Here is a 24,104-nt window from a genome sequence, read left to right on the forward strand (position 1 = left end):
ATATATATATAAAATTGACTTGATGTAACTGCTTATTCAATATATATGTTGAATGAATGAGGAACTTCTTTTACTTTACAGGATCTAACAAGAATACATGTGAATAACAACTTGGAAAAAAAGGAGATTTTAGATATGTGTTAGTAGAATGGTATTAATAATGCAATAGCTAATTTAGAGATTGGGCCCTCCAGGAGTTTGGTAGAAAACTAATATTACTCACTGAGAATTTGAATGTACTTCAAGGAATGAGGATCTAGCAATTATAGCATAAATATTAATTGACCAGATGAGGCTAGCAGGTTCACTAATTTTAAGTGACATGTTGGGAAGCCCAGGCCTTTGTGAAAATGGACAAATAGAATAGTGTCATAAATGCAAATAATACATGTTTTTTTTTTCTTTGAGCTTTATATACAAACCATTATTATTATTATTGGTACATAGAGGTCTTGATTTAATCTAATTTCTTTTTTAAAGCTAAGAGCAGACGGCAATCCAAACCTTATAAACCTAAAAAGATAATTAAGATGGAAGGAAAGATTGTGGTGTATACAGCCTGCAATAATGGAAGTAGTTCTGTTATTTCTAAAGATGGAGAACTCTACATGTTTGGAAAAGATGCCATTTACTCTGATAGTTCAAGTAAGTTAAAAAAAAGTTTTATGCAAAGAAGTTTCAGTATTAGTTTTGTATGACAAAGACATATCTAGAAAATTTATGTTTGTAGCATGCTTTCTCTACATTTTTTACATTTCCTTCCAAATGTGAAATATTTTGAAAGAGAAATTCTCTGTCATATCTTGTCATTAGGAGCACTGTCCCTAGTTTCGTACAGAGCTAATCATAGAGCTTGGCAAGGGAAGCTTCACTGTAGCTGTGACTTCTGTGGAATGCTTTCCCTAGATTCAGGTGCTTATGGGACATGTCCCTGAGACAGTGGCAGTATCCTGGGGAAGTGATTTTCATGACAAAGCTAGTTTATAATTGTTGAAGTATTTTTTCTCCCCCATTAGGGTGTTTGGCTGGGATGATCTGTCTTACTTACTGTTCTATCCCCAGTGCCTAGCACAGTGTCTGCCACGTTGTAGGGTCTCAAGAATTATTTTCTAGTGTCTGGGTGACTGATAAACCAAGTTTAAGAAGTGGATATGAGGGGTGGAACTAGCTAAATCGTTTTATATTTATAAATGCTAATCTCCAAAACTTGTCACATTTGGTTACTAGATTTTCTTTCTAGCAGCTAGAAATGAATATAATGAATGAGGCATCCCACTTGGAAGGATTTTATGTGTGATAAGTATGTAAAACCTTTGAGTTTCTTTGGAAAAAAGGAAATTAGAATTAATGAAGTTTATAATTAGAAATTTATGTGATTGTCTCATGCTGGGGAAATTACACCTGTAGAACATTTATAGCCATTAATTATTAAGTCAAGAGGTACCCAGATGATAAGTGAACTGGCTTAATGCTATAATATTTAGATTCTCATTTGGAAGCAGCTATCAGAGTAAATCAGAATTTGGGAGTGGGCTCTTGTACACTTTAAAAATAATATTCAGAATAATTGTTGCTTACTAACATTCACTGGGTAGAGCTGATGGAAACTTGTATATCTCTTCAACATATATTTATTGAGCATGGATGATACGTCAGTGATTGATGGACCTGTCAGACCTGGTTACTGCCTTTTTAAGGATCTGAAGGACAGTTGGGTATTAGAGGACTTAAATGCTGGGGAAGTGGCATTGAATGGTTATGGACATAGACTCAGAGCCTAGCATCAACACTTTTTTTTTTTGGTGGGGGTGGGGATGGAGTCTCACTCTGTCCCCCAGGCTGGAGTGCAGTGACGCAATCTCAGCTCACTGCAACCTCTGCCTCCTGGGTTCCAGCGATTGTCCCACCTCAGCCTCCCAAGTAGCTGAGATTATAGGCACACACCACGACGCCCAGCTAATTTTTTGTATTTTTAGTAGAGATGAGATTTCACTGTGTTGGCCAGGCTGGTCTCGAACTCCTGACCTCAAATGATCCACCTGCCTCAGCCTCCCAAAGTGCTGGGATTACAGGCGTGAGCCACCGCACCCAGCCCCTGGCACCAACACTTTTAAGTGGGTAACAGTTTTCTTAACCTTTAACTGCGTATTGGTTTACTTAACGTTTAAGAGTTTTCTTTTTGTTTTTTTTCTACCTGCAAAAAATAATGATAGCACCTGCTTCATATGGTTGTTATGAAGATTATAGGAGGTAGAGCTTAAGAAATGCTTAGCACATCATGTAAGGTCTCAAAACATGTCAGCTAGTACTGTTAATAATAAATAACTACTGTTTTATATATACACACACATACACTTAACCTTTTTCAAATGTGCTAGATATTAAAAGTGGAAATTTTTGAGGTATAATTAACAAAAAGACCTAAGCTAGTGTAAGGTGAAAATGAAGGCCACCTCAAGGTAGTGATATCTGAGCTAATAATGTAGAACAGTTTTCCCAAAGCATACTGTGAGATTGATATTATTTGTAATTTAAAACAAATACTTGAAAACGTGTTTTTATTTTAATGTATATTGGAAAAATAGTCAATAATCTTTATTAATGTTATTACTACTTGATAAGGTTGAAGATGCTACGATCAATTTAGAGTTGATACAAAACATATTAAATAGATAATATGAGTGGCACTTGGATATGACAAGTATAATGAAAATAATATATGGATAAGTGAAGTTTAGAAAATAGTTGTGTATTGGATTATGGAAGAAAGCATTGTAGGTTGAAAAGGATTGAAAAATACTGTTTGGAAAGTCTCACTAGTTTCTACAAAAACAATTTCATGTCAATACACTATGGCAAATATTTTACTTTGTTTTGCTGAGGCAGGTCAAAGCAGGTAAAACAAATTATTTATGGACTCCTTTGTGCTTAGACCAGAAAAGTTTGAGATTTTCTGACCCTTCTGAGTACTGTGGAGAGGGGTTACCATTTGGAGGAAGCATTCAGGAGAAGTAAGCTTGAGAGAAAGCTACAGTAAAGTTATGCCCCAAGTCTGGATGATAACCTTTTAGGATTCATTGAAGCTACATTACAATGTTACAAAGTTAATTCAGTGATACTCTGCCAGACTTTTGGCTACTTATTTCTCATTTTGTTAAGTTATTTTGCCCCAGAAATAAACAGTTCTGTATTGAGGTAGTTCTTTTACTAGGCTCAGAAGGGCCTTTTTATTGTGTTTAGTAAATTTGTTTCTTTCCTTTAGGTTTGGTAACTGATTTGAAGGGCCATTTTGTAACTCAGGTAGCTATGGGCAAAGCTCACACTTGTGTTTTAATGAAGAACGGAGAAGTGTGGACATTTGGTGTAAATAATAAAGGACAGTGTGGACGAGACACTGGTGCCATGAACCAAGGTGGGAAAGGTAGGTCTTTAATTCTTAGATATTACAATTTGTGTTGTCTATTCATTAGTTTTTCAGAACAACATAGTGAAAAGTCTTGTTCTTTTCAAAATGAGTGGCTCTTCTTTTTCTTTTTGTTCCTATTTAAATTTTTAAAAAATTTTTGATGGATAGATAGTAGGTATGTGTACGGGGTACATGAGTTATTTTGATACAATGTGTAATAATCACATTAGGGTAAATGGTGTCTCCATCATCTCCAGCATTTGTCCTTTCTTTGTGTTATGAACATTCCAATTGTACTCCCTCTGTTGTTCTAAAGTGTACAACAAATTGTCACCAACTGTAATCACCCTGCTGTGCTATCAAATAGTAGATCTCTTGAATCTAATTATGTTTTTATGCCAACTAACCATCCCATTTCTCACCCACTCTCCCCGACTACCTTTCCCAGCCTCTAGTAACCAGCATTGTACTATCTTCATGAGTTCAATTATTTTAATTTTTAGCTCCCACAAATGAGTGAGAACATGTGAAGTTTGTCTTTTGATGCCTGCCTTCTTTCACTTATCATAGTATCCTCCAGTTACATCTTGTTGCAAATGATAGGATCTCAGTCTTTTTTATGGTTGAATAGTACTCCATTGTGTTTATGTACCACATTTTCTGTATCCATTCATCTGTTGATGGACACTTAGGTTGCTTCCAAATCTTGGCTATTGTGAATAGTGCTGCAATAAACATAAGAGTGCAGGTATCTCCTTGATGTAGTAGTTTCCTTTCTTTTGGGTATATTCGTAGCAGTGGGATTGTTGGATCATATGGTAGTTCTAGTTTTAGTTTTTTGGGGAAGCTCCATACCGTTCTCCAGAGTGGCTGTACTAAATTTACATTCTCACCAACAGTGTACCAGTGTTCCCTTTTCTCCACATCCTCTCCAACATTTGTTATTGCCTGTCTTTTGGATAAAAGCCATTTTAACTGGGGTGAGATGATATCTCAGTGTAGTTTTGATTTGCATTTCTCTGATGATCCGTGATGTTGAACACCTTTTCATATACCTGTTTGCCATTCATATGTCTGCTTTTGAAAAATGTCTATTCAGATCTTTTTCACATTTTTTTAATTGGATTTGAATGGCTCTTTGACTTTATACTTGTGAATTAGGAAAACCACTGAATTTCTTATTTATTTGATAATATTTACGATAAAATATCACCGGAAAAGCAAATATACTTTAGATTTTTTATTTTTGAGCAAATGAGCTGGCTTACTCAAATCATCTTCTAAATTCTACATAAAATAATGCTTCTTTGACTTAGCATCTTTGATGACTACATTACCCCAGAAAAGTCTTTTCCAAACTTTTTGCTTTTATACCACATGTTTGAAATTTTAACCATTTTTGACAGTAGTCTATCTGGCAAATATTATCATCCCATTTAACAGCACATGCTACCTGTAATTTAACCTGTTCTTGACAACTAAGAGTGATCCTTATGAATATCTGACACTTTACCAAGAAAAGACTAAATTGTAGACACATCTTCTTCACAGTATCCTTTGCCCCAACCCTCAGGCCATTGAAGAGAACGAAGGTCGTTATCCTTTGATTGCCCTGTATTTTGTGGTCTTGTTTTGTTGTTGTGGTTTTAAATAGCATGTCTACTTCTTGCCTTCAATTTTTACATCTAGCTGCTATCATTATGTTTATACCTTTCACTGCAATTTCTGATTTTCTGTTTTAAATTTTGTATGGACAAGAGAATAAAACAGTACATATATATTATTAGAACTAAGCATTGAACTTTAGTTAAAGTACCAATAATTTCGAGGATTAATGCTGTATAAAATAATAGAACCTGGTTTTTCTGTTTTGAGGCTTTGATGTCAGACTCATGTGGATCTCAGGAATCCAACCTTCTTTGTCTTTGCCTTATTTGTGTGTCTGTGTGTGTATTTAAAATGCATCACTTTAAAAATGAGCAAGTTATTAGAATATATTGGCAAATGAAGAAGGAACAAAAGAAAGAAATGGATTACTTCACAATGGAAATACTTTGATTTGCTAAATTAGTGAACTTGTTTTGGACAATAACTGCTAGGACAAAGGGGAGAATCAGTTTTTTTTTTTTAATGTATGTTCAGACTATGTTTTAGAAGAAGTCTGAACTGAAAAACATTGTTTCCTCATTATTCTGAAACTCTTTTGTGAAAATTGAGCATAAATTTACATTTGTGTTCTAGATTCTTCAGTGAAATTTTGTAATAATCAAAGTAAAATTGTTAAAAGATTTTTTTAATAGGAATGATACGTACCCTCTTGGTAAGTAATGAATTAGAAAGCAGATGAGTAAAGTAAGACACATACAATGCATACTGATTGCAGAGTCATAACAGATGCTGGGGAGGATGTGGAGAAAGGGGAATGCTCATACATGGCTAGTGGAAATGTAAATTAGTACAGCAACTAGGGAAAACATAGATTTTTCATTCGTATGAAGGTGACTCAAAAAACTGAAAATAGAACTGCCACATGATCCAGCAACCCCACTTCTGGGTATATGTATCCAAAAGAAAGGAAATCTGTATGTCAGAGAGATGCCAGCATTCTCATGTTTATCACAGCAGTATCTGCAACAGCCAAGATATGGAATCAACTTAAGTGTCCATCAGCAGATGAATGGGTAAAGAAAAATGTGATACATACGCAATAGAATATTATTCAGCCCTAAGAAAAGAATGAAATCTTGTTATTTGCAGCGACATGGATGGAACTGAAGGACATGAAGTTAACTGAATAAACCAGGGACAGAGAGACAAATATATGTGGGAACTAAAAAATTGATTTCATGGAGGTAGTAAATAGAATAGTGATTACCAGAGGCTTATAAGGATAGTGAGAGGGGGCGAAGAAGAGGGGTTGGTTAATAGGTACAAAAATACAATTAGAGAGAAGAAATAAGTTCTAATGTTCAGGAGCAGAGTAGGGTGAATGTCGTTAACAACAACATATTGTATATTTCAAAATAGCTAGAAGAGAGCACTTAGACTATCCCAGTTACCCCGACTTGATCCCACTTACCCTGATTTGATCATTAGGCATTGGATGCATGTATGAAAACTCACATGTATGCCATAAATAGGTACAACAGTTATGTATCAATTTTAAAAGAACATAAAGGAATATTTTAAAAGTTTATTTAAACCAGGAAAGTACAGAAAATATTGAAGTATTAAAAAATTGTGTATGTACCATGTCTTGTCATTTTTTTTCAGTTAAAAAAAAATCACAGATAAGATTCAAGTGCCCCATATTCCCCTTCTAAGGCTTATTATCATATTCCATTTCTCTCCAGAGCTAACCGTGATCATGACTTTGATAAGTATATGTTCAGTCATGTTCATATATATTTTTACATGTTCTTTTATATTTTATGTGTAAAATAATATTGCATAATCATGTCTCTTTTACACATAAAAATATACTACTGTTTTATGTGTTTTTTTAAGTGTTAATCTGTTATTTATATTTTTCTACAAATTGTTTTTTTCCTCATCATTCTGTTAGAAATTTGTCCATGTTGGTTCATATAAATTTAAATGATTTATGTAAACTAATGTGTAATATACCACACAATGAACATGCCATAGTGTATCCATTCTCCTGTTGATGGATGGGCTTATTTCCAATTTTTCATTGTTATAAATTAGTTTAAAACCTGCTTTATACATGTTTCCTGGCAAACGTTTGAGACTTTCTCTGGTGTGATTGCTCTGTTGTGGATTTCAGTTTTATTGGATTTTTCTTGAAAGAGATTGTAGCAGTTTATACTCTGACTGGTAGAGTTGGATTTTCCACATCACGTCAAGTACTTGATATTGACAGACTGATTTTTGTCAATTTGGTGGCTATGAAATGGTATCTTATTGTAATTTTTTGTTACATTGAAGTATAATATGCATGCAGGAAAGTATACATAGTATCTTGTTGAATTTTCTCAAATTGATTGTATTCATGTAATCAGCACCCAGATTAAGAAACCACATATTGGCCAGGCGCGGTGGCTCAAGCCTGTAATCCCAGCACTTTGGGAGGCCGAGACGGGCGGATCACGAGGTCAGGAGATCGAGACCATCCTGGCTAACACGGTGAAACCCCGTCTCTACTAAAAGAAATACAAAAAAAAAAAAAAAAAAAAAGAAACCACATATTACCAGCACCCCAGAAAGCCCCACTGTATGTTCCTGTCTGCTCCCCAGTTAATTACCATAAATTAGTTTTCTTTTTATACTTCATATAAATGAAATCATGCAGTATGAACTCTTTTGTGTCCAGTTTCTTTTCATTGTTTTATGTTTTTGAAGTTCATACATACTGTTACAAGTAGTTATAGATTGTTCATTTTTTGTTCTATTAAATTATACATAGATACTACAGTTTTAAAATTCTTTCTAGTATTTGGGTATTTGGATGGTTTCCAGTTTTGGTTATTATGAATAATATTGCTGTGAACATTCTAGTAAATGTCTTTTGGTGAAAGTCTTTAGTCATGTCTTTTGGGTATATACCTAGGAGTAGAATTGCCAGGTCTCTCATTTTTCTTTTATTTTTCATCCCCTTGGTTATTAATACTGAGTTTGAACATCTCTTCAAACTTTATTTTACTTACTTTTAAAAATTGATTTGTAGGAGCTTTTTTTGCGTATTATTTTTATATATCTTTGACTAACCTGTGGTTTAAAGTTTCATTTGTTATACATAATTTCGAAACTTTGATGTCAAAATTTCCAACCTTTTTCTTTTTAAATTTTGATGAATGTAGCCAGGTGGGAGATTTTATTTTCCATATAAATCAGAACCAACTCTATCTGCTTGACATTGTGATTGAGATTCCATTGACTGTAAAGATTAATTTGAGGATAATAGTTCCAGTACTGTTGGAATGATTAAATGAGTAATGCTTATAGAGCTAGTTACAATAGTGCTCAGTACATTTTAGCTATGATTATTAAAAATAGTCACGGAGGCTTCCTTCAGGATCACCTTATTTTAATCCTAGATATAGCTATCTGATGCTTGGTTGTCTAATTTTTCTGCTTGCCCATAGATTAGAAGTGGCAAAACCCCAAAAGGCTACATATGCTATGAGTTTATTTCTTAATTAGATAGACCTGTATTGAGTGATAGCTATATGTTAAGTGGATGTTATAAGTGTAGGAGAATAAGGTTGACTAAGAATAAGAGATAGTATGAGCAAGACATAACCTCATAACTTAGATCCTTTAGGAAAGTCAAATATAAAAAATAATTACTAGACTCCCACAGATTTGTTCTCCCATCATATGGTCCTATAGTACAGTGTTCCTTAAAAACCTTATCAGTTGTAGTTTACATTTTTATTTGGTTATTTGATTAATGTCTGTCTTTCTCACTATATTATAAGCTTTATAACAGCTCATTATTAACAGTCTTCAGTTTCTAGAGCAGAGGTCTGCAGAGTATGTAACCTGATGTCATTTTTTACATAGCCCTCCAAGCTAAAAATTGATTTTACATTGTAAGGATTGTAAAAAATGTGACAAGGATTTGTATGGGCCACAGAGCCTGAATTATTTACTGGCCCTTTATAAAAGGTTTGTTGATTTCTTGCCATGAAAGAATCCCTGGAGTATAGTAGGTGTTCAATTTAGAAAAAAAAAGATGAATGAGTTGTAGCACCATTTTAAAAAGTTGTAAGTGAGGTATAAACAGGCACTAAGGAGGTAGTGACTGACTGCCTGGAAAAGGGACTTCTGAGCTGAATTTTTGAAGGCTGAAGTTTCTCTGCTAGATAAGATAGGCAGAAGCATCTTGTAAATGAGGAAGGAAGAGGCAGAGGGAGCAAGAATGAACAAAGGCCCTGAGCATATGGAAGGACACAGAGTATTTGGAGAGCAGAGGGAAAAGAAATGAGATTGGAGAAAATTAGGAGCCATCTTGTGCCTACTGCATCTTGCTGAGTTTTACTCTTCTGAAGACCTTGGAAAGTCATTGGGGGTTTGTAAATTATGAAGTTGTGGGATCAAATACGTGCTTTGGGAGGATGATTGGTGGCAGCAGGAGGATGATCTAGAGTGGGGGACTCTTGGCGTGGAGCATGGTGGAGAGGCTTTCTTTGATCTGTTGAATGAAAGTGTTGGTAGTGAGGATGGAAAACAGGAAAAGATTTAAAAGTATGATTGGCAGATGGTAACAGTCAAGAGACATTTGATAATAGCCTTCCTTGCCTTCTTTTGCAGAAATGAAATGGGGAGAGTGTTTATTAGTGGTCTGTAAATTAAAATTTATTTTCGTTACTCAAATTTAAGCATTTCTTTGTATAATTGCTTGGATTAGCATGCTGTTGTTTTTTAAACTGGGAAATATAGTCATCCATCTTTTATACATGAAAGTAATCTGTATAACAATTATAAATTGATCTGTCAAATAGGGTTTGGAGTTGAAAATATGGCAACAGCAATGGATGAAGACCTGGAAGAAGAACTAGATGAAAAAGATGAGAAGTCTATGATGTGCCCTCCAGGCATGCACAAATGGAAGCTGGAGCAGTGCATGGTTTGCACTGTCTGTGGAGACTGTACAGGTTATGGAGCCAGCTGTGTCAGTAGTGGACGGCCAGACAGAGTCCCTGGAGGGTAAGAGAGAGTGATTCCTACTAAAGAACATGTGCAGAACACATTTCTTTGCAAAATCGTTCCAGAGTATACTCTACTATTAATATTTTTTTCTTAAAGACACCATGGCATCTTCACTTGATCTTAGCCAAAGGCCAAGAAAGTATAATTCTTAATTGTTTTCTGTTATAATAATTTATATTTTAGTGTCATTTTTAAGGTTGGCTTTCTTTCATTTGATTCATTTAAACCATTATTTAAAAACAGGTCATAAGTTTTTCAAGATTTGGGGCTGTGCCTCTATTTGTATCGTTTTTCTAAGCCTATTTACTGCCAGATATCTATTATTATTTCTTTTTGTTGAACATGAATCTTTTCTAAATAAAATTATCAATATCATATAGAGTACTTGATTAGATATATAATTTTGTTTTAAATTAAATTTACCATTTATAATTTTAGAAATTTTGTATGCTTCTAAAGTTACATCATACCTGTTATATTTATCCTTGTTCTCAAAGGACCACATTTTTCAGGGTTCTATATTATTGTAAATTTAAATTTAAAGTTAATATGTAAGTTTGGCAGAAGAATAATGCAGGTTTTCTGCTAGGATGTTAGGAAGAATTTTGAATTTGTTTTATACATTGCTAGTTATAGTCACTGTAACATAATGGGATATTCTTTGTAAGACCAGCTTTCTGATAATTGGCTGATTTGGGGGAGTAGAAAAAATTTTGTGAAGTGAAGCCCAGAAGGAAGACAGCCATCCCTGCATCTTGACCTTCCTCTTTGGCAACTCGGTAATAGTTGCTTCTTCCCAAATATTGTCTGGATCTAATAGGCGTTTATTTCTAAGTTTATGTTTGGCCTATCATAGTTAGATAGGTCATATATAACAGGCCTTTTCTTTAAGGCTGCTGAGATGTGATTTTTTAAAAACAAATTTTCTTTATATTATTAGTGTAAGCAATAAACAGTCATCTTTATTAAAGGATAATATTTATTCTGTCGTGCTTTATGTTTGGCTCTGTTTTCTGTTTTTAAGCACCTAACTTCTTTATTTTTAAATTTAATTCGGATGCAGATAGATTCTATGATTATTTTTTAACAGTGTTGGAATTGAAATTTATTCTCCTGGATCTCTCCAACACTATTTCCATTAAAATTCAATGTTAGCTGGGTGTAGTGGCCCATGTCTGTAATCCCAGCACTTTGGGAGGCTGAGGCCAGAAGATCACTTGAGGCCAGGACTTTGAAACCAGCCTCGGCAGCATAGCAATACCCCTATCTCAAAAAATATATAATAAAAATAAAATTTAATATCCCTACTCTCTGAACTTAAGCAGCCAGTATATATCATGAACAAAATCTATAAATTCTCTGGTCCCTTTTGAAATTAATTATTCTTCATATTTTTCCCTCAGAGACTTATATAGTTTATAACAATTATTCATAGACTTACATGGACAATACTAACCAAGTATAATAATTGCTTTATTAATGAAGCAAACTGAATATATCAGAATACTAAGGACTACTAAGCTGACTTCAATTATTATAAAATTGTGACTACATATCTTATGATAAAATAAATATGAAATTGACCAGCTTAACCATTTTTAAGTAGACAGTTCTGTGGTATTAAATCCATTCATAATGTGCCACTCTTACCACCATCCATCTCTATAACTCTTCATCTTGTAAAACTAAAACTCTGTACCCATTAAACAATTACTACTCATTCTTCCCTCTCCCCTGCCTCTGGCATCCACTATTCTGTTTGCTTTCTTTCCTCTATGATTGACTACTCTAGGTACCTCTCGTATAAAGAGAATCATAGAGTATTTGTCTTTTGGAACTGGCTTATTTCACTTAGCATAATATCCTCAGGGTTCATCCAGGTTGTCACATATATCAGAACATCCTTGCTTTTTGAGGCTGAATGATGTTCTATGGTACATATATACCACATTTTGCTTATCCATTCACGCACTGCTGAACACTTGGGTTGCTTCCACATTGTAGCTATTGTGAATAATGCTGCTGTGAAGATGAGTGTACAAGGAGCTCTTTGAGACCCTGTTTTCAGTTCCTTTGGGTATATACCCAGAAGTGGAATTGTTGGACCATATGGTAATTTTATTTTTAATCTTTTGAGGAACTGCCACACTGTTTTCCACAGCAGCCAACCAGTTTACATTCCAACCAATAGTGTACAGATGTTCTAGTTTCTCCACATCCTTCTTAACACTTATGATCTGTTATTTTGGTAGTGGCATCCTAATGGGTGTGAAGTAGTATCTCATTATAGTTTTGATTTGAATTTCTCCAGTGATTAGTGATGTTCAGCATCTTTGCATATGCCTGTTGGCTATTTGGAGATCTTTAGAGAAATTCTATTCAAGTCCTTTCTCATTTTTGAATTGGGTTGTCGATTTCTTTTTGTTCAAACTATATAGTTTGAATATTAATTCCTTATCAGATATATGATATGAAAGTGAAAAGCCATGTCTGTGGGTTATGTTTTTACTCTGTTGACTTTGTCTTTTCAAGCACAAAATTTTTTAAATTTTCATGAAGTCTAGTTGTCTATTGTTTTTTTTGTTGTTGTTGCCTGTTCCTTTGGTATAATATCCAGGAAATTATTTCCCAATCTAGTGTTGTGAAGGGTTTACTGTATCTTTTCTTCTAAGGGTTTTTTTTTTTTTTTTTTAATAGTTTTAGGTCTTACATTTAGGTCTTTGATTCATTTTGAGTTAATTTTTGTATATGCTGTTAAAGAAGTATCCAGATTCATTCTTTTACATGTGAATATCCAGTTTTCCCAGCAATGTTTATTGAAAAGATTATCCTTTCTCTATTGAATCATCTTGGCCCCTTTGTCAAAAATCATGTGACCGTATATGTGAAGGAAGGTTTCTCGGCTGTCTATTCTATCCCATTGGACTGTATGACGGTCTTTGTGCCACACCATATTGTTTTGATTACTGTAGATTTGTAGTAAGTTTTGAAGTCACGAACTATGAGTACTTTGTTCTTCTTTTTCAAGCTTGTTTGGCTCTTTGAGGTCCCTACAGATTTTCTATGAATTTTAGAATAGGTTTTTCTGTTCTGTAAAAAACATTGGGATTTTGATAGGGATTACAACGAATCTGTAGATTGCTTTGGGTAGTATGAACATCTTAAAAACATTAGTCTTCTAATCCATGAACATAAGACGTGTTTCTATTTATGTCATCTTTAATTTCTTTCAGCAGTGTTTTATAGTTCTCATTTCACCTCCTTGGTTAATTGCTAAGTGTATTCTTTTTGATGCTGTGGAATTGTTTCTGTAATTTCCTTTTCATATTGTTCATTGTTAGTGCCTAGAAATACAACTGATTTTTGTGTGTTGACTTTGTATCTTCCTACTTTGCTGAATTCATTTTCTCTATTGGTTTTTTTGAGTGGAATCTTTAGAGTTTTCTATGTATGAGATTGTATTATCTGTGAACATAGATAATTTTACTTCTTCCTTTCTACTCTGGATGACCTTTATTTCTTTTCCTGTCCAATTGCGCTGGCTAGAACTTCTAGTGCTGTTTAGGAGTGGTCAAAGTGGGCATCCTTGTCTTCTTCCTGATATTAGAAAGGAAAAACTTTCAGTCTCTCACCATTATGATGTTCACTGTGTGTTTTTCATGTGTGGTTTTTATGTTGAGATCATTTCCTTCTATTCCTAGTTTGTCAAGTGTTTTTATTATGAAAGGGCATTGAATTTTGTCAAATGCTTTTTCTACATCAATTGAGATGAGCGTGTATTTCTTTTCTTTCATTCTGTTAATGTGTTATATTACATGGATTGATTTTCGTTTGTTGCATTCTGGGAGTAAATCCCACTTGGTTATGGTGTATAATTATTTTAATATCCTGCTGAATTTATTTTGTTAGTATTTTGTTGAGGATTTTTACATCATTATTCATACGGGATATTGGTCTGTAGGGTTTTTTTTCTGCCGCCTCCTCCGCCCCCTTCTCTCCCGCTCTCCCTCCTCCCTTTCTTCTCTTTCTCCTTCTCCTTCTCCTTCTTCTTTCTTCTCCTTCTCCTCCTTCTTTTCCTCCTTCTCCTCCTCTTCCTGCTCCTTCTTCTTCTACTCCTTCTCCTTCTTTTCCTTCTTTCTTCTTCTTTTTCTTCATCTTTTGCCTGACATTGGTAATCCTGGCCTCAAAGAATGAATTAGTGTTCTCTCCTCTTCAATTTTTTGGAAAATTTTGAGAAGAATTGGTGTCATAAATACTATCTTAAAATTAGTGTCAATCTGGCATATTATGTATCATAGTTTTTACTGTGTAGTAAGTGATCTTCCAAATAGTTTGTAATGCTTGCTTTTAAAAGTGACACATTTCACAGGTGTCTAGCTACGTCTTTTAAACTGCTGCCAGGTATGTTCTTCCTTTTGTACCTTCTGAAATCTGTATAACCTGGGGTTCAACAAGGCTGTCAAAAGTTTTAAGGACTGATTCGATGAACTACATTAAAGCTATGCCTTCTACAAAATATGTGGCTAAGAAGTTAGTTTCCCTGACCCCAAGTCAGTTTCTGGGAGTGTCTTTGTCAACGAATACCCCATATGGTTCACAATTGATATGAAAGGGACGAAGGAGAAAAAGAACAGGTAATTGGACTCTGTGAAAGGAGAGAATGGGAGGTGATGGCATGTAAAGAAGAGAGGGGGAAGGAGACGTGTGTGTGTGTGTATATATATGTGTGTGTGTATATATATGTATTTTATTTTTCCTTTCCAATGTGTGGATATTTTTATTTCCTTTTTGTTGTTGTTGTTATTTTATGTTCTGGAATACATGTGCAGAACATGCAGGTTGGTTACATAGGTATGCAAATGCCATGGTGGTTTGCTGCACCCATCAACCTGTCATCTACATTGGGTATTTCTCCTAATGCTCTCCCTCCCCTAGCCCCCACCCCCCGACAGGTCCCAGTGTGTGATGTTCCCCTCCCTGAGTCCATGTGTTCTCATTGTTCAATTCCCACTTATGAGTGAGAATGTGCAGTGTTTGGTTTCCTGTTCCTGGGTTAGTTTGCTGAGAATGATGGTTTCCAGCTTCATTCATGTCCCTGCAAAGGACATGAACTCCTCCTTTTTTTATGGCTACATAGTATTCCATGGTGCATATGTGCCATATTTTCTTTATCCAGCCTATCATTGATGAGCATTTGGGTTGGTTTCAAGTCTTTGCTATTGTGAATAGTGCTGCAATAAACATACATGTGCATGTGTCTTTATAGTGGAATGATTAATAATCCTCTGGGTATATACCTAGTAATGGGACTGCTGGGTGAAATGGTAATTCTGGTTCTAGATCCTTGAGAAATTGCCACACTGTCCTCCACAATGGTTGAACTAATTTACACTCCCACTAACAGTGTAAAAGCGTTCCTATTTCTCCACATCCTCTCCAGCACCTGTTGTTTCCTGACTTTTTAATGATCGCCATTCCAACTGATGTGAGATGGTATCATTGTGGTTTTGATTTGCAGTTCTCTAATGACCAGTGATAATGAGCTTTTTTTTCATGTTTGTTGGCTGCATAAATGTCATCTTTTGAGAAATGTCTGTTCATATCCTTTGCCCACTTTTTGATGGGGTGGTTTGTTTTCTTGTAAATTTGTTTTTAGTTCTGCCGCATAAATAAACATCTTCTTTTGAGAAGTGTCTGTTTATATCCTTTGCCCACTTTATGATGGGGTTGTTTGCTTTTCTGTAAATTTGTTTAAGTTCTTTGTAGATTCTGGATATTAGCCATCTGTCAGATGGATAGATTGCAAAAATTTTCTCTCATTCTGTAGGTTGCCCGTTCACTCTTATGATAGGTTCTTTTGCTGTGCAGAAGCTCTTTAGTTTACTTAGATCTCATTTGCCGTTGCTTTTGGTGTTTTAGTCATGAAGTCTTTGCCCATGCCTGTGTCCTGAATGATATTACCTAGGTTTTCTTCCAGGGTTTTTCTAGTTTTAGGTCTTATGTTTAAATCTTTAATCCATCTTGAGTTAATTTTTATATAAGGTGTAAGGAAGGGGTCCGGTTTCAGTTTTCTGCATATGGCTAGCCAGTTTTCCCAACACCATATTAAATAGGGAATGGGAAAATATTACATGAAGCCGGCAAGCTTAGGCTTTCTTGCTGAAGGCTACCAACACCTGCCTTTACTTATCTGCTGGACAGCAACATTGTTTGATTGTTTTTAGCTAACCAACCCATCTTGGTCGCTTAATCCTAAAGCTTCTGGTGCTTCACTAACTGCAAAAAAAAACTTTTAAAAATTGTTTTTAAAATAGTGACTTTGATGATAGTTGAATCTGTGTGTATTTTCTGTAGAAATATGCCAATTATGCCTATTGGGAGCTTAATCAGAGTCTTGTTTTTAATTATTCTGCTATTTATACCCTTTCTTTAAAATGAGCAATTGTGATCTAAAGAGGTGATTTCATTGCTTACTCATTTAACAATTTCAAAAATGTGGAAAATGAGTTATAGAAAAGAGTTTTAAGGAAAAATTAGGAAGATCTCCGTTGTCTTTTTTTCCCCCCCTAGGATCTGTGGTTGTGGTTCCGGAGAATCCGGTTGTGCTGTGTGTGGATGTTGCAAGGCCTGTGCAAGAGAGTTAGATGGTCAAGAGGCAAGACAAAGAGGAATTCTTGATGCAGTGAAAGAAATGATACCTTTAGATCTTCTTTTAGGTAATTTTGATTGATTATACTATGCTACACTGAGTTGTCTTCAACTCATTAAGTCTGAGAGTTTAAACAATTTCTTTTAGGTATATGTTAAAAAATTAAGATAATAATTAATGTATGCAATACTGCTCTTATGGTAACTGACAATATGACATTGTTTAAGGGATGAGATTCTTTTTTTTTTTTTTTTTTGAGGTGGAGTCTTGCTCTGTTGCCAAGTCTGGAGTACAGTGGCTGAATCTCAGCTCACTGCAACCTCTGCCTTCTAGGTTCAAGTGATTGTCCTGCCTCAGCCTCCCAAGTAGCTGGGAATACAGGTGCCCACTACCATGCCTAATTTTTGTATTTTTAGTAGAGACAGGGTTTCACCATATTGGCCAGGCTGGTCTTGAACTCCTGACCTCAGGTGATCTGCCCGCCTCTGCCTCCCAAAGTGCTGGGATTACAGGTGTGGGCCACCATGCCTATCCAGAATGAGATTCTTTTTCCCTTTTTGGCTAAGAATTCTTAAAGTAAAAATATTGTGTGTTTTAGACAATGTTTTTGCTATCTTTTCTTTCTTGAATTTTAAGTAGTTCTGTTATAGTTATTATATAACATGTATGTTGTTGTTATTTTTTTTGGCCAATCCTCTAGCTGTCCCAGTGCCCGGGGTTAACATTGAAGAACACCTTCAGTTACGACAAGAAGAAAAACGGCAACGTGTAATCAGAAGGCACAGATTAGAGGAAGGAAGAGGTAAGATGTAGCTACAGAGAAAAAGTACATGAAAATCCACTTTCCTACCCTATCCTGAAACCACTGAAAAGTTCACACAATAAACTAATTTTGGGTAAGAAATCATCAAAATTAAAATTAGTAATATTCTGATAACTCATGAATATAATGTGAAAATATTCAAGGTATTCATAATTGTTCAATAACATATGTTGAAGGTATTTATAATTGTGCTAGTAGCATATGTTTAATTCAGCAGAGTATTTATGGTGTAAGTCACCATATTAAGTTTTGTGCCATCTGCCAAGTATCAGTAACTATTAGAAATGGCTACTTTTTAAAAATAGATATTCTCACAACTTGTCCTTCACCCAGACTTTGGACTCATCTATTTGACCGTGGAACAAAATTCAGTTTAGTCTTTTCACTTCTGTTTTCTTTTTTTTTTTTTTTTTTTTGAGACGGAGTCTCGCTCTGTCGCCCAGGCTGGAGTGCAGTGGCCGGATCTCAGCTCACTGCAAACTTTGCCTCCCGGGTTTACGCCATTCTCCTGCCTCAGCCTCCCGAGTAGCTGGGACTACAGGCGCCCGCCACCTCGCCTGGCTAATTTTTTTGTATTTTTTAGTAGAGATGGGGTTTCACCGTGTTAGCCAGGATGGTCTCGATCTCCTGACCTCATGATTCGCCCGTCTCGGCCTCCCCTGTTTTCTTATTCTTTTATGCTCCTTATCATTTGGGCATAGTCCTACTATGCTTCCCTCCAGATCAGTGCAATGCTTTCGTGTGTCTTTTTTTGGAAAAAGCTCGTTCTAGTTATGTACAGGAAGGGTAAGATGGCAGGTCTGCAGGTTTTATTTACAAAGATAGGTCTATTGTTTATCTTTTCCTCATTGTTTATGATAATTTCTTAGCTTAAAAATACATTTAACTGGCCAGGCATGGTGGTTCACGCCTGTAATCCCAGTGCTTTGGGAGGCTGAGTTGGGCGGATCACGAGATCAAGAGATGGAGACCATCCTGGCCAACATGGTGAAACCCCATCTCTACTAAAAGTACAAAAAAATTAGCTGGGCATGGTGGTGTGCACCTGTAGTCCCAGCTACTCAGGAGGCTGAGGCAGGAGAATCACTTGAACCCGGGAGGTGGAGGTTGCAATGAGCTGTGATCACACCACTGCACTCCAGCCTGGTGACAGAGTGAGACTCCATCTCAAAAGAAAACAAACAAAAAAATTTTTAACTGTGGTTATAATTGGTATTTGAATACGCAGAGATAAATATATGTATTACTAAAGATTTCCTTGCTCAGTAAATTTTTTTTTTTGTACAATTAAGACAAATTGTTATGGAGGTCTGTGATTTTATTCTTCCACTAGGCAAAATTTTGATTAGAAATGTTTACTGATACTGCATATTTTAAATGCTTATTAGATACGGCATGATATTTGATGTGTGAAATAAACCTTTTACCCATTTAACCATCATTATACATTTTTTTCTAGCTATTGTTTTTGTTAATATATGGAATAAGTAGTAAAATGTATGACACACATGGTGAATTCTAGTTTTATTAAACTTAGATTGTAAAACATACTTGGCATATGAAGAGTGTTCTTCGTAGCATCTGATAAGTGAAGTTGATTGAAAAGGTGAAAATTTACTACTGTTTGGCTTTGCTTGCATAATGTTCTTTAAAGGATATTTTAATGAGATTAATATAGATACTGTCAGTATTTACATTATATAAGTATGTGGGAAAATTGCATGTTAAATGTTTCCTACAAAACAGGATAGAATTAAGTTTCTGACATGTGGTAATTAATACTTTTTTATGTTGATATAATTTTTTAAGATTAGTTATCATTATATCTATTCACTACCTGTTTTTTCTTTCTTTAGAAATATTAGGTTGAGCGACATGAATGGACCTACAAAATGCAGCTATCTCTTATGTTTAAACTACAGTATAGCACATCCTTACACTTAATTATTCACAGTTAATTACTTGCCAAATGCTGTTTATCTTGTTACTCTTTTTCTCTTCCCTCCTAAAAAAGCTATTCTTCTCTAGGTATAGTGTATTTGTGCATATAGGAAATAAAGGAACATTGAATTGTGCATTGGTAACTTAACATAACTTGGTGATTGTGGAATATTCTTTTGCCATTTATTTTTAAATTTGACATAAACCTGTGAAACATAATTGTAAACACTAACCCTTTAAAGTTAAAAAAAATCTTCAACTAGTTAAATATTTAAAGAAATTATGTTGTTGTATCAGAATTTCCAAAGATAGATTGAGGTGCTAGGCACTTAGTGTATATTTTGTGACAAATAGGTTTCATCTGCAGTCCTAAATATGTAGAACATCTGTAGAAACACTTTATTCAGATTATTGGTGCACATAAATTTTGTCTTGTCCTTATTTTTTGGTAGAACTCTTTCTTACACAGATCACCCTCCTTCATGTTTGTTAAAACAATATGTAGTGAATATCTTTTCTTGATGAGTGGAATCTTCAGTGTGAACCTCAATTATGGCAGTCCTTGCTTTCCATGGTACTGAGATTAACAGAAATTTGTGCACATTGGAACCATGTCCTCCCCTTTCACAGTCAACACAGTTACCTAGAATCATGCAAAAGGAGGACAGAGTTCCCATATGCCTGTGTTTCAGTTAACACAGCACTATGCAAAGTGATGCCTGCTTGTATGTTTTGTTTGTTTGTTTATTTATTTATTTTGACATAGAGTCTTGCTCTGTTGCCCAGCCTGGAGTACAGCAGCACAGTCTTGGCTTACTGCAACCTCCCCTTCCCAGGTTCAAGCGATTCTCCTACCTCAGCCTTCTGAGTAGCTGGGACTACAGGTGCCCGCCACCATGCTCAGCTAATTTTTGTATTTTTAGTAGAGGCGAGGTTTCACCATGTTGGCCAGGCTGGTTTCGAACTCCTGACCTCAAATGAACCACCTACCTCAGCTTCCCAAAGTGTTGGGATTATAGGTGTGAACCACTGCGCCCAGCCTATTTTATTTTAAACAAATATTTTTGCATTTGGACAAGAATTCTAACTGTGTATTCATTTTTTAAAAAATCAAACTTCAGAGTCATTCAGTGACTTTGAAAATCCTTATACTGTATTAAGTAATTAAAAAACTATTGTGATATGACACTTTTATGATTTTATATTATTCTTAGGACTCCATTAAGCAATTTTATTTAAAAACACATTTTTATAAGAAAACAAAATTAGATGAATATGATATACCCACACTCCCATAGGGATAAAACAAGAAAGATAAATACCAAAATATTAACAATGCTTTTTCCTGACAGATGAGTTTATAGATGATTTTTTATTTTCTTCTTTACAATTTGTTTCCTAAATATTCTCCAATAAGCATATTAGTGTGTAAATAGAGTAAAAGTTATGTTTTATAACTAAAGCCATTTAAAAAAAAATACTGATTAGGTTTAAGGCATCTATAGTTTGCTTACCTTTGCTTTTTAAGAAATATTTTTATTTTAGTTGGATAGAGGAATCTCTTTCAGGTGCTGTGCTTTTCATTACTTTTGGGCCATGGTTCTCAAGTTGTTCTCAAAGGGACCAGCATCACTTGGGCACTTGTTACGAGTACTCAGGCCCCACTCCAGATCTCTACTGAAGCAAAAACTGGAGGAGTACAGCCAGTAAACTGTGCTTTAATAGTGTTCCAGGTGATTCTGATGGTCCCAAAGTGTGAGACTTAGTGCGCTAAGTCAGTTGTTTGCACTTTGCGGTTTTATCCATTGACCTTCTGTATCAGAAACACCTGGGCCTAATGAATCAGAATTTATGGGTCAAGGGCCTTGGAAACAGATTTGAGTCACTTGCACAGTGTTCTAAGGCTCTTCTCTGGCACTGTGCTAGAAAAGATGGTATTGGCTTTGCTCCCATAAGGAATAGAAACATCAAATAAAATTTTAGTTTTCCAATTGCCATACATACATGTCTTTTATTTCTTTGGCCTGTTGATACTTTTTAGAAACTAATAATTTAGTAGTATGTTAGTAATTATACTTGCTAGTAATTGGCTTTTACCTGTGTTAACATTTCAGAATTTAAGAATTAGATTATGTTAGATTATTTTACTTGACTTTTCTGTCTTATTTACCAAGTCTGATCTAAATTTTTCATAGTTGATCAGAACTTTGGGCTCTAGTTCTTTTTTTTTTGAGTCAGTGTCTCACTCTGTTGCCCAGACCGGGGTGCACTGGTACGATCTCGGCTCATTGCAACCTCTGCCTCCCAGTTTCAAGCAATTCTCCTGCCTCAGCCTCCCAAGTAGCTGGGATTATAGGCATGCACCACCACACCTGGCTAATTTTTGCATTTTTAGTAGAGAAGGGGTTTCACCATGTTGGCCAGGCTGGTATCAAACTCCTGACCTCAGGTGATCGGCCTGCCTCAGCCTCCCAAAGTGCTGGGAGTACAGGTGTGAACCCCTGAACTCAGCGTGGGCTCTAGTTCTTGTACTAAAGCCTTGCTCAGACAGCCTCAGGCCTGTTGACGTAATTTAGTTACTGTTTTATCACACCAGGTCTCCTATAATGGAATGAGCTATTGAAACCCAAAAAAGCAATGTTATTACTGCTTTTTCATAAATTTTGAACTTTGTCTTTAATTTTAAATCTTTGTTATTAATATTCTAGTTAATTTTTTTCTTCAATTTATCTTTTTAGGTATTAATAGTATTCATTTATAGATTTTAGTTCAATGGTTTGTGATAATTTTTTAGATTATATTGGGTTGGTTAATGTATTAATTAAACTGTGTAAGTGAAGTGCTTATTCAGTGAAATTCTTAAGTAGGGCTCTTGAAGTCATCAGAAGAACTAATGGATGATTATATTAATGATTTAATCTTTATATTCCTTATCAGCACTCTGTTTCATAAGGAAAATTAAACTCCAATAATGTTAGCTTTTTCTTCTTTCTTCTAAGTATCCAAGTTTCATAATTATGAGCTGTGGATGGGCTAAACCCATGTCCTGGCTTAACTGGGAGAGTCCCATTTTATAGGTGTCCAGGCATATTTCTTAATAGTGCCCGTTTTTACTCTCAGTAGAGTCTCATTTGGGTAGTAAGTTATATGGTTAGCCTCACTATAGAGTATGGTGGTTGAGAGCATCTGTTCTGCAGTTATTAGACTTGCGATCAAATCCTGGCTTCTTAAGTTTTGCCACCTATATATGACCTTGGAATTTTAGTCACCCTGAACATCAGTTTTCTTACCTTCAAAATGGGGATAAATTTACCTACCTACCTACGGATGTTCATGAGGATTAAGGGATATGGGTAAAAGTGCCTAGCATATACTAATCCCTAAATAAATGCTTCCTGGTGATTGTGGTGGTGGTGGGAGACTATTTAGTAGTCTATACTTTTCTTTGAGCTTGATTCTCTTTCAGCTCTGGCCTTGACTTAATTACTTTTCTTACAACATTGGCATGCTAATCACAAAACTTTGATTATTACTGGGAAAAATCCACAACAGCTTTTCTAGAATAAAACATTCAATTTTCATAGGAAAAAAATTAGTTACAAATTAGAAAAAAAATTATTTTTTAATTTTTGTTTTTTTTATTATACTTTAAGTTCTAGGGTACATGTGTACAATGTGCAGGTTTGTTACGTATGTATACATGTGCCATGTTGGTGTGCTGCACCCATTAACTCGTCATTTACATTAGGTATATCTCCTAATGCTATCCCTCTCCCTCCCTCCACCCCACGACAGGCTCCGGTGTGTGATGTTCCCCTTCCCATGTCCAAGTGTACTCATTGTTCAGTTCCCACTTATGAGTGAGAACATGCAGTGTTTGGTTTTTTGTCCTTGCAATAGGTTGCTGAGAATGATGGTTTCCATCTTCATCCATGTCCCTACAAAGGACATGAACTCATCCTTTTTTATGGCTGCTGCGTAGTATTCCATGGTGTATATGTGCCACATTTTCTTAATCCAGTTCTCATTGATGGACATTTGGGTTGGTTCCAAGTCTTTGCTATTGTGAATAGTGCCGCAGTAAGCATACGTGTGCATATGTCTTTATAGCAGCATGATTTTTAATCCTTTCGGTATATTCCCAGTAATGGGATGGCTAGGTCAAATGGTATTTTTAGTTCTAGATGCTTGAGAAACCACCACACTGTCTTCCACAATGGTTGAACTAGTTTACACTCCCACCAACAGTGGAAAAGTGTTCCTATTTCTCCACATCCTCTCCAGCACCTGTTGTTTCCTGACTTTTTAGTGATCGCTATTCTACCTGGTATGAAATGGTATCTCATTGTGGTTTTGATTTGCATTTCTCTGGTGGCCAGTGATGATGAGCATTTTTTCATGTGTCTGTTGGCTGCATAAGTGTCTTCTTTTGAGAAGTGTCTGTTCATATCCCTTGCCCACTTTTTGATGGGGTTATTTTTTTCTTATAAATTTATTTGAGTTCTTTGTAGATTCTGGATATTAGCCCTTTGTCAGATGAGTAGATTGTAAAAATTTTCTCCCATTCTGTAGGTTGCCTGTTCACTCTGATGGTAGTTTCTTTTGCTGTG

The 24,104-nt window shown here is 35.3% G+C and overlaps 1 protein-coding gene across 1 annotated transcript in view; it reads left to right on the forward strand.

The window, feature by feature from the left end:
* The window catches only part of MYCBP2 (MYC binding protein 2, E3 ubiquitin protein ligase), a 271,487-nt gene that overhangs the window by 50,068 nt on the left and 197,315 nt on the right, over nucleotides 1-24,104 (forward strand). Inside the window, exons 13-17 of the mRNA XM_012000660.1 lie at nucleotides 481-645; nucleotides 3,263-3,421; nucleotides 9,874-10,078; nucleotides 16,652-16,797; nucleotides 17,431-17,532. Coding sequence (XP_011856050.1) covers nucleotides 481-645; nucleotides 3,263-3,421; nucleotides 9,874-10,078; nucleotides 16,652-16,797; nucleotides 17,431-17,532 — 777 coding nt within the window. The remainder of the gene's footprint in view (nucleotides 1-480; nucleotides 646-3,262; nucleotides 3,422-9,873; nucleotides 10,079-16,651; nucleotides 16,798-17,430; nucleotides 17,533-24,104) is intronic.

Source organism: Mandrillus leucophaeus, unplaced genomic scaffold (assembly GCF_000951045.1).
Source record: "Mandrillus leucophaeus isolate KB7577 unplaced genomic scaffold, Mleu.le_1.0 Scaffold638, whole genome shotgun sequence".
NCBI classification, from domain to species: Eukaryota; Metazoa; Chordata; class Mammalia; order Primates; family Cercopithecidae; genus Mandrillus; species Mandrillus leucophaeus.